At 46.2% G+C, this 11373-nt stretch overlaps 1 protein-coding gene across 1 annotated transcript; it reads left to right on the forward strand.

Annotated features, from left to right (window-relative positions):
* Nucleotides 1-149: 149 nt before the first annotated feature.
* On the forward strand, nt 150-10911 carry LOC127784442 (respiratory burst oxidase homolog protein E-like). Its single transcript, XM_052311751.1, has 14 exons — nt 150-995; nt 1129-1288; nt 1464-1512; nt 1677-1790; nt 1952-2482; nt 4082-4513; nt 8089-8184; nt 9169-9284; nt 9381-9551; nt 9639-9798; nt 9887-10072; nt 10183-10311; nt 10396-10474; nt 10593-10911. Exons 1-14 carry the CDS (start codon nt 299-301, stop codon nt 10700-10702), a joined length of 3030 nt encoding a protein of 1009 aa, XP_052167711.1. The 5' UTR covers nt 150-298; the 3' UTR covers nt 10703-10911.
* Nucleotides 10912-11373: the final 462 nt, after the last annotated feature.

An 11373-nucleotide genomic window follows, 5' to 3' on the forward strand; every position in this document is an offset into this window, starting at 1 on the left:
TGCGCGAGACGGAGACGAAATCACCGCACTCCGCACCGCACCGCACCGCGCGCAGGCAGCGGCCGCACCCACGGGATAGCGCATTATACGTATTTAGTACTACTAGTATATATCCTAGTAGGTAGGGGGGGGGGGGGGGGGGGGGGGAAGGAAGGACGCGCAACGTAACCAACGACCGCGCGTCGCGTTGCTCTCTCTCGCTCGCAGTCTCGCTTGCTTTGCCCTTGTAGACAGACACTCCCGTGGCGCGGCGCGGGCGCGGCGTGGCGTGGGCGCGGGCGCGGGCGCCCCGGCGGGCATGTGGACGCCGTCGCGCGGGAGCAACGCCGCGCGGCGGAGTGGCCATAGGCGCATCGCGGACTACCTCGCCGACGACCAGACCACCAACACCGACACCTCCGACAACGAGTCATACACCACCGCCTATGGCGATGAGTTCTTCGCCGCGGCGGCGGCGGCGGCCGGGAGTGGAGGGGGTGGTATGCTGCCGGCATTCCTCGCCGACCAGGGGGACCTCGTCGAGGTCATGCTGGAGCTCGACGAGGAGTCCATGGTCGTGCGCAGCGTCACTCCCACCAGCGCCACTCTCTACGGCGGCGGCGGCGGGCAGATGCCACAGCCGCTGCCGCCGCCGCCGCGCACGCCGGAGGGGGGCGGGGGAGCGCGGAGCCTGAGCCGGTGCTCGTCGACGTCGTCGCGGATACGGAAGAAGTTCGCGTGGCTGCGCTCGCCGTCCCCCTCGCCGTCGCCGCGCCCGCCGACGCCCGCGGAGCTGCAGCGCGAGGCGGCCATGGCGGCGCGCGAGCGCCGCCGCATCCAGGCCCGCCTCAACCGCTCCAGCACCGGCGCCAAGCGCGCCCTCAAGGGCCTCCGCTTCATCAGCCGCACCACCGGCACCGTCCAGGCCGCCGAGCTCTGGCGCCGCGTCGAGGACCGCTTCAACGCCCTCGCCCGCGACGGCCTCCTCTCCCGCGACGACTTCGGCGAATGCATCGGTATCAAACACCAAACACACACAATTCCACCAATTCCATTCACCACCACCATGATCCTATCCACCATTATCGCGACGTTTCTTGGCCTCGCATGCCCATCTCAATCAATTGAAACCCATTATCAAACCCGCAGGAATGGTGGACTCCAAGGAGTTCGCCGTCGGCATCTTCGACGCGCTGGCGCGGCGGCGGCGACAGAATCTGGAGAGGATCACCAGAGAGGAGCTCTACGACTTCTGGCTCCAGATCTCCGACCAGAGCTTCGACGCGCGCCTCCAGATCTTCTTCGACATGTATGTACTCAACCCGAATTCTACCCCCTTCCCCCCATCAAAATTTACATTTTCTTTTTCACCGGATCGCACGTAACGGATCAATCGATCCATCCGTCCCGAATTCCGATGCCCATTGTGGTAGTCACAGATTCTTGATAATGCTTCTTGTTGCGTTCTTGGCCCCAAAATTCAGGGTGGACACCAACGTGGATGGGAGGATAACGAGGGAGGAAGTACAGGAGGTGACTTTGTTTAAACACCTTTTAAACTTTCTTTTTCTCTTTTACCTTCTCTCTCACTAATCATCAGAAGCTTCTTCCTGTGGGCACCCAGTTGCCTAAATTTCTAATCCGATCACTAACCAATTCTCCATTTTTTTACTGCGGTAATTAACTGTCACTCGCAGCTGATCGTCCTGAGCGCGTCGGCGAACAAGCTGGCGAAGCTGAAGGAGCAAGCGGAGGAGTACGCGTCGCTCATCATGGAGGAGCTCGACCCGGAGAACCTCGGCTACATTGAGGTGCGTGCACTGATGCGTATTTATTTTTTTCTTTTTTTCTCTATCTCTTGGCCGTATACGTATATACGTATAGTGTACGTATATGTTTAGAGCTTTGTCTTTTTAGTGGGCTCCGGCGTGATGACACGTGTCTCGTCGTCTTCCTCGTTTGTGTCCGCCAGCTGTGGCAGCTGGAGGCGCTGCTGCTCCAGCGCGACAGCTACATGAATTACAGCCGGCCGCTGAGCACGGCGAGCGGCGCCCAGTGGAGCCAGAACCTCGGCGGCGCCGCCGTGGCGGCGGGGGCGGCAGCAGCAACAGGCGGAGGAGCGCACGCGGCGGTGGCGGCGAGAGGGGGGCAGCAGCAGCAGCAGCAGCAGCAGCAGGAGGGGAGGAGGGGAGGGTGGGGGGTGAGGAAGGCGGCGGCGAGGGTGAGGGTGGCGGCGGAGGAGAACTGGCGGCGGGCGTGGGTGGTGGCGCTGTGGTTCGCCGCCATGGCGTCGCTGTTCGTGTGGAAGTTCGTGCAGTACCGGCGCACGCCGGCGTTCCGGGTGATGGGGTACTGCCTCCCGACGGCGAAGGGCGCCGCCGAGACGCTCAAGCTCAACATGGCGCTCGTCCTCCTCCCCGTCTGCCGCAACACGCTGACGTGGCTCCGCTCCTCCTGGGCCCGCTTCTTCGTCCCCTTCGACGACAACATCACCTTCCACAAGGTAAATTCAATCAAATCTCCTCCCGCCTAAATAATACTCTCCGTCCCCTTTTAACTACAGTCATATGTCCCATTTTAAATACAGTCGTGAATTTGTATATTTAAATTTTAACTATCTATCTTATATTTTAAAAAAATTATTAAATAGGTTAAAAATAAGATATTTAAATTTTAATCGTCTATCTTATTTAAAAGTTTATTAAATATTTTAAAAATAGGTCAAAAAATTTTCAAGCAAGATATACTGTCAATATGTTCAGATTCGTTATACTCCCTCCGTTTTTTTAATAGATGACGCCGTTGACTTTTTCTCACATGTTTGACTATTCGTCTTATTCAAAAAATTTTATGCAAATGTATAAGATATATATCACACTTAAAATACTATGAGTGATAAAACAACTCATAACAAAATAAATTATAATTACATAAATTTTTTGAATAAGACGAATGGTTAAACATGTGAGAAAAAAGTCAACGGCGTCATCTATTGAAAAATAGAGGTAGTACTATAAAATATCTCATCCAGTCCTAATTACTATATTATGGGATGGATGGAGTACATAAATTTATAACTGTATTTAAAATGGGATGGAGAGTAAGTGTGTAACGTGTCACGCGGTTAAACTCTCTTCACTTGTTCTTTTTTTCTTTTTTTTTTTACTATGTATGGTAAGTATATACTTTTTTTCTTTATAAGACGTTTTGCCTTTAGTTAAAATTATCTATAAATTTAATTAAACTTAAAACAGTTTGAAAGCTTACGTGAAACGGATAGAGTAGAAGCTACTGTTTGGTAAGTATATATTCTCTTTATAAAACATTTTGATTTTAGTTAAAGTTATCTATAAATTTAATTAAACTTAAAACTTTAATTAAAACAGTCTGACTCTCGTAACCTGAAACTTACCTGAAACGGATGGAGTAGAAGCTACTGTCGCCGGGATACAGCGGCGACGCGGCGGTTGGTTGAGCGGTCGCCGTCGTCGGCGGTGCGTCGTGTTTGGAGGGGTAACGTGGCGGGCAATGATTGGCCGGCCACGTGGAGCCCACCGGCTCTCTCTCTCTCCGGGATCCCGTGTGAAATTGGCCTCCGCGCTTTGCCTCCCATGTGGTAGCTCGAGACTTTTTATCCCTGGAGAGTGGAGAGAGGAGTAGAATGGCTTAGCGTACTGTATACTTCGGCTGTCTGGGTCCCATGTCGCACTGGTCAGCTACCCCCTCCCATGTTACATGCTGCCCGCCCTATCATTTTGCTCTACTACTACTTGCTGCCAAAATCCACGGTCGCCGCAGAAGATCCCTTGCCCCCACACATGGTACGACTACGGTGTTCTACTTGTACTGTTCAGTAATCGCCAAAAGTCAAGGGTCAAAATTAGTCCAGAGACCGACAAGCTACCTCTTGCGAAGTGGACACCCAGTCACCCACCCATGGCCCCGTGTTAGAAACTTCTGGTAACTAAACACACTCAAATCGAAGAATTACAAGTCTCTTGAGGATGACATGTAGAACTATGAACAAAACAATATTATTGTTTTATTTGTAAATGGTGAAAAATGTAAAGATAATAGTAACAAATAATTTTTTTTGTTGCAGATGATTGCGACGGCGATCGTGGTGGGGATCACGCTGCACGCGGGGAACCATCTGGCGTGCGATTTCCCGAGGCTGATCGCGTCGGGGCCGGAGGAGTACCGGCTGGTGGCGGACGCGTTCGGGCCGGAGAAGCCGACCTACGTGGGGCTCCTCTCGGGCGTGGAGGGCATCACGGGGGTCGCCATGGTGGTGCTCATGACCGTCTCCTTCACGCTGGCCACCCACCCGTTCCGCAAGGGCGAGAAGGGTGGCAGCGGCGGTGGCGCAGCCGGCACCGTCCTCCCCACGGTAGCGCGGCTCCCCTCGCCGTTCAACCGCCTCGCGGGGTTCAACGCCTTCTGGTACTCCCACCACCTCCTCGGCATCGTCTACGCTCTTCTTATCGCCCATGGGTACTTCCTCTTCCTCGTCCGTCGCTGGTATTTGAAAACGGTATGTGCCATCACAAACATCCTTAAAAATATCCAATTATTTTATATTTTTTTCTTTTTTTGGGTTTTTTTGGGTTTTTTTTTAAACGGTGAGGGTGACGGTTTTCTGTTTGTCCGGGCGGCGCGTGCAAAAGCATTTGGGGTCCACCCGGTGGGCTCGCTTTCGTTTGGGAAGGGGCGTTTTCAGGGTGTTTTTCCTCTGCTGCTTTATGTTGCCATCCCCTCTAGAAGCGTTCGTTACCTCTCGTTGCAGTGAGTGACAACATGACTCGTGACAGCAACGGTGCCCAAAAAGAAAAGAGAGGAATGTTTTTGAGACTTGAGAGAGTGAGTCGAGACAAAGTCAAACCGAGAAAAAAAATCTTTTTTTGCCTTAAAAGAGCTCTATTTATTTTTTGTAAGTACGAAAAGAAAATAGTCAGATTATTTAGGTGACCTGTGCAGTGCAGAGTCGCCGTGGTTGCTAGCCAGCCGGGCACCAGATCGACCTACTGTGCTGTCCTGTGTCTTGCTCGTGATGGTCAAGGATGGCGTAGTTGTGTGATTGTGTCCCTGTCATAAATAGGCCGTGTGGAGGTAGGCAGCGGCGTAGGGGGGGGGGGGGGGGGGGGGGGCAGGTCGAGACCGGTCCACAGCTGTGTACTCCAGTGTTGAAGTTGCTGTGAGTTGTCACGGTGGAGTACATGTGTTGGCGGAGTACGAGTCGAGTCGTCCAGACTCTAGAGCCTCTTCCCCTGACCTGTGTGTAAATGTAAGTTTGCCGGTGGTCTCCAAGGTCGCCAGGTGGCCGTGCTGTTTCTGCGGCCCTTTGTACCTACCCGTTCCAGGCCGCCATGTAGCCATGTCAAGACAGAAATGACAGAAATAATACCGTTGTTTCAAGGTGGTGTTCTTTTTCTCATGAAGATAATTATGAAGGTTAAATTTTTTACGTAAGATGAGATGGTATAATGAATGATTGATTGAGTTTTAATTATTATAAACTTGAAAAATAGATTAATATGATATTTTAGAGCAACTTTCATAGAAGGTTTTCGCACGAAACGCACCGTTTAGCAGTTTGAAAAGCGAGTTACGAAAATCTTAATCTTCATCCAACTTTTGTTGCAAGCTCGTGTGTTGCAACATCTTCTTTTATTCAGTTTAGTAGAATTATTCAGTTTAGTAGAAGGATTTAGACAGAGTGGGTTGATTGGTTTTTAGATTGTTTTTTTTTTTAGAAATTAGTTTTTATGGGAGGGAATTGGTTTTGAGTACGAAGTGGGAGAAAGGGGTGGAAAGAAGATGACCTTCTTTTTTTAATTAGTAGAGAAATGTGTTTGCTGGCGTGGTGATATGTATGTGTGGTTTTAACCACAAGGTACTTTATAAGAAAAAAATCTATTGTTCTAATGCTTTTAAACCAGAATTTTAAAGTTACGGATAGTTAACATTATAAAAGTTTGATATCAATATTTTTCAAAACATAAAAAATATGGAATGTTTTACTAATTATTTTACAAGTAATATTTGTGTCTTTTAAGTACCTACAAGGCTACAACTTGATTGATAAAAAATAGTACTAATTAGAGTTTGATAGTAAAGTCAGGGTGTCTATGACGATAATATATTCGCGTAGTGTTACGATGGAAACTTACTACGCACTTGCTGAGAGGTGGCGTCAGTTCTGCGTAAGCTTAATCCAACACTGGACGTAGTAGATGATGATGAAACACTTTTACTAACGGATTTTTATTGATCATGGTCCTACATTTGTTGGTGGATCTAGTTGCCACTGCTTTACAGGGCATTTTCATTTGGATTTGGGTGTTGATAAAATAGGTGGGGATCGCTAAGACTAATCAATATAATCATCATAGACAGGCTAGATCTATTAAATGCCATGAATGGCTGTGAATGCTTCCTGCTTTACAGAATGGAGCACCGATGTTAGTCATCCATCTCTGAAATCTGAACAATATTGTTTCACTGAATGTCTGAATAATTAATGGATAGTAGTAGTATCATCCAAAGCTCAAAAGCCAGCAAACTTTACCCCACATTTACATGAGGTAGGCGGTTACAATGATTTTTACCACTAGGTCACATCATGATCTTTCGTCAGGAGACAGCCCAAATCTGCAAGCGACGAGCTTTCAGTTCTTGCCTTAACCATGAAGGTTACAATGATGGATTCAGCATGAAACTTCTCCTGTTTGGTTGCTTGCTTGATTGTTTCTACTCTAACAGTATACTACTGCTGGTGCTAGTAGTACTACTACCTTTCTTTGCCACTGTGCTTTGAGTCTTTGACCCTTAATCACATGCCCCCCACGATTAGTATAATCCAGCTCACCTACTGCAACCGGCCTAATGCAGCTAGCTTTCTCACATTTTGCCACGAACTCGTCACCTCCATTGCTACTACTCTCCTGGCTGCTTCTACATGTGGATGCATGCCATGCCTCGAAGACTTTTTATCTATCTATCATGGCCACTAAATTTTATGGCCGGCCTAGCTTGGTGCCCATTGCCATCTCACCAAACTCCCTGAGTTAATTAAGCAGCATTAGCAGCAGCAGCAGTAGTAGTGTTACTTAGCTTTCTTGATCAGTGACCACCACTTAACAACGACTAAAAATGTGAAGCTTAATGCGTTCGCGTCCCTTGTCACATGTGGTGATGAGACGTACGATACGGCGAGAATTATTGCCGTGCTATGTTGATCTAGGAGGGGCCAAGAGGCTCTTAGTTGTAAAGGAGATCATGGGGTGGTGGCAGTGGCATCTATAGGGGATCGGATCCGATTAAAGAGGCTGTCTAGCTAGTGAAAGGCGAAAGGGTGACCTGCACTGGTCGCCATCTCATCTCTGCCCCTAGAATTTGACAGTGAAACTTCCCGTGCAGTTCATGGCAGCTTGTGGCATGAACTTTTTTTTTTTTTTGAGTTCTTTTATGAAACTTTTCTTTTTGTTGGATGGGAGGAGGACCACCTGGCATTCAAGAGGAATGGGCGTTTTATGGTGCGTTTTTCATGGTTCCAATTTGTCTCTTTTTTTTTTGTGATGGTTGCTGAATTGAGGTGTCATATATATATGCAGTTATCCATGAGGAAAGGCTGTTCGAAATCCTCTTGATTAGGTGCATTCTCGAATTTTTAAAATTGTTTTGCTAGTATAGTCAAGAGCCAGCTTGGCCTATTTGACAAACATGTATGTTCTGCTGTAGATTAACAGAATGCCTAGTACTATTTGCACAATACAGAAGGTTCATTTGTCAGAAAGTACACACTGGTCTCCAGAACGCACATGGTAGTCGGTCCACATGTTTATCAGTATAATTTTATATATTATATTCGATGTAAACACATTTTATTGTGCAATTCTCGAAGCACCAAAGAATCTGACAGCTGCCAAGTGCCAAAACGAGTGGTTCAATTTGTTATTTTAATGCAGCTTATCTTTCTCTTATCTCTTTTGGAATGATATCATGTGGGAAAATTTTCTTTTCAAACAATTTTGTGTAATAAAAGGCGAAGTTCAGGTTAGGAACAACGCAGAGCTTTAACATTGAGGAATCTTGTTGCATTTTTTTCAGACATGGATGTACATTTCTGTTCCATTGATGCTGTATGTCGGTGAAAGGATGCTACGAGCCTTGCGGTCAAATGCTTATGCTGTCAAAATCTTGAAGGTAATTTGGTAACTGTAAATGGCATAAACTTTTTGTAGTTTCTAATACTAATTGATTGACTTTTCTGCACCTCTAAAAAGTTTTATGCTATTTCATTAGTGCTGATTGATCTACTTTACTGCCTAGTACATGATTAATCGACCAGTGTAAATATTAAAATAGAAAAAGGAGCTGTCATAGACAACTTGCACAGATCCTAATTAGAGATCCATTACGAGTTCCAAAGTCTTGGATCCATCATTGTAATAACATGGACTGGAGAGTGCAGGTTTGGTGATAGCAGTAGAATGGTTTTTTGTTTGTTGAAAGTAAAGGAGAAATGGAGAATGTTGTGCCATTGTGGGATACAAGTCATATTGCCACTACTAGTTCACCAACAATAAAAGTAGACCTTACTCGAACATTTCGGTCCTTCAGAAAATGCATGTCGCTCTCTAAAGACTTTCATGTCTTTGAGGTCCACGGTTTTGCTTAATTGTCGATTAGTCTATTCTGTCTTCAGTGCTCCCATGTATAGGAACATAGTAGCAACTTTTTGTTAGGCTCTGTTCTACGGAGATTCTGGTCACAAAGGGTTGTGTTACATACCCAATCCCCAACACATGATTTTACTACTGATCCTATTTTAATGCTTTTCTTAAACCTAGGGTAAGCTATAATATTAATTTCAAGACAAATATTAACATGTCATTTTCCTATGTCACATATAAATATTTAGAATAATAATATAGGCAGCTAAACTTTTGAAATTTTGACCCAAGGTATCCTAAAACGTTGTGTTGCAAGAAACATTTCTCGAGAGTGCTACAATCATTTTAGTTATGTAAAATAAAGGAATATTTAAGCATATTAACCTTATAATTGAAAGTTATCACAATTAAAGAGAAAATACTGTGCACAGTATTTTTTTTTTCATTTACCATAATGTTTACTACATGAAACCAAGCTAAAGACATATTTTCTTATGTAAATTGATTCGCTCAGGTCTGCCTTCTACCTGGAAATGTATTGACCATAACAATGTCAAAGCCCTACGGATTTCGATATAGAAGTGGACAGTACATATTTCTTCAGTGTCCCACAATTTCTCCCTTCGAATGGTTTGTACAACTCTCCATTAATTCACCGGTTCTCATCGAGTTACTCACAGCTTATAGTATAGTAATTCAAGTGCTGATTCACTGTGTTTGTTTCAGGCATCCCTTCTCCATCACTTCAGCTCCTGGAGATGACTACCTCAGTGTTCACATCCGAACAAATGGAGACTGGACACAGGAGCTGAAGCGCATATTCGTCGAGAACTACTTCTCGCCACACCTTAACAGAAGAGCTTCATTCAGCGAGCTAGGCGCCGCAGAACCAAGAAGGTCAGCCCATCACCATTTCCATGACATCTTCCTTATATTCCTGAAAGACAATAAACTGAAAATTGTTTTTGGTTCTATATATCACAGCTTACCAAGATTGCTCGTCGACGGTCCCTATGGCGCCCCTGCACAGGATTTCAGAAACTACGACGTGCTGCTTCTTGTCGGCCTCGGGATCGGGGCGACACCATTCATCAGCATCCTGAGGGACCTACTTAACAATATTAAGCTAGCTGAAGAGCTGATGGTATTACTCCATCCTATGCTGTTGCCATTTCTACCACTAACATGCTTCTGCTTCATAGCAGCTCACATTGTTTTTGCACAACTATTAGGACTTGGCAATGGAGACCAGTAGATCTGAGGACAGTGCCAACAGCTTCAGTGTGTCAACAGCAAGTAGCAACAAGAAGAGGGCATACAGAACAAGCCGCGCACATTTTTACTGGGTTACCCGGGAGCCATTGTCATTTGAGTGGTTCAAAGGAGTGATGAATGAGGTTGCTGAAATGGACAAGAAGGTAGGAAATGCAGGGAGAAATACTGCTATCAATCCGTATTTTCAGACTACTGATAGGCCAGCAGTATATTGACAGTGTTCATGATCAACTCGTTATTCAATTTGAACCAGGGTGTGATAGAGCTGCACAATTATCTGACGAGCGTTTACGAGGAGCGCGATGCGCGGACAACTCTGCTGTCCATGGTGCAAGCTCTGAACCATGCCAAGCATGGTGTTGACATCGTCTCAGGCACAAGGGTAAAGATCTAAAGGAGAAGTAGATACAGAGTCTCCTCTTACAAGTAGATTCTGTTAACTGAACATCCACTCCGTACTCAACAGGTGAGGACACATTTTGCAAGACCAAACTGGAAAGAAGTCTTCACCAGGATTGCCTCCAAGCACCCCAATTCAACAGTTGGTAAATCTCTCTCCCAGTAAACCTATCCAATTGCATCAATTGCTGGCATGATCAATATGCATGTGTTCCTCAAAAATTCTCTGACACGAATGGTTTGGTTTTCTGACGAAAAACGCAGGAGTTTTCTACTGCGGCGCGCCGACGCTAGCCAAGGAGCTGAAGACCCTGTCCCACGAGATGAGCCACAGGACGGGGACTCGCTTCCATTTCCACAAGGAGTACTTCTGAATTTCTCATAGAAGTAAAAAGAAAAAGGATATAGCTTCTCCTGATCTCCATAGCATTAGGTACGGTAACTAAAGAAGACGAAGACGAAGAAGAAAATTTTTTGCACAGAAGCAAAGCAAAGCTGACCTCTCTTCCTGATCTGGAACTGTACATATAGTATATATAAAGGAGCACACAGTATACAGGGTAGGTAATAGCGATTTATATATAATTAACAAGCAGGGGAAAATGCAGGGTAAAAAGGCGATGCTAATTTTCGCTATAGACATCATCATACAGATATATACACTACACAGTATAGTTTAGTATACAATTATAGTTTACAGTACCATGCACCGTTCAAAAAAACATCCTCTCTATCAGCTAGTATTCAGCAGCTAATAAGCTCCAGTTGGCAATAAAATTCGGCAGCAACCATTACCAGTGATGTGAAAGCCTGTGTGAATCTTCTTCCCTGCGATGTGGGCCTATGTGATTTCGGCCCGGCCCATGTGCGTCGCAGGGATGGAGGAAGTTGCACAATGTGGGCCAGCCACGCGAAGTGTTCCAGTGGGCCCACAACGGAAAAAGGTTCTTGGGCCACACGTGCCCAGCAATACCGTTCCTGGGCTCAATGGGCCGCACGTGGAATAAGTTCACTTTGGTCCCTTATCTTGACACCGAGTTTAAAT

The sequence above is a fragment of the Oryza glaberrima genome, chromosome 9 (assembly GCF_000147395.1).
Source record: "Oryza glaberrima chromosome 9, OglaRS2, whole genome shotgun sequence".
Lineage (NCBI taxonomy): Eukaryota > Viridiplantae > Streptophyta > Magnoliopsida > Poales > Poaceae > Oryza > Oryza glaberrima.

Coding starts and splice junctions, on each gene's coding strand:
- LOC127784442 (XM_052311751.1), top strand. CDS start 299: ATGTGGACGCCGTCGCGCGGGAGCAACGCCGCGCGGCGGAGTGGCCAT. Junction 9,552..9,638: donor GGCGCCGCAGAACCAAGAAG/GTCAGCCCATCA, acceptor TATATATCACAG/CTTACCAAGATTGCTCGTCG. Junction 10,475..10,592: donor GCACCCCAATTCAACAGTTG/GTAAATCTCTCT, acceptor CGAAAAACGCAG/GAGTTTTCTACTGCGGCGCG.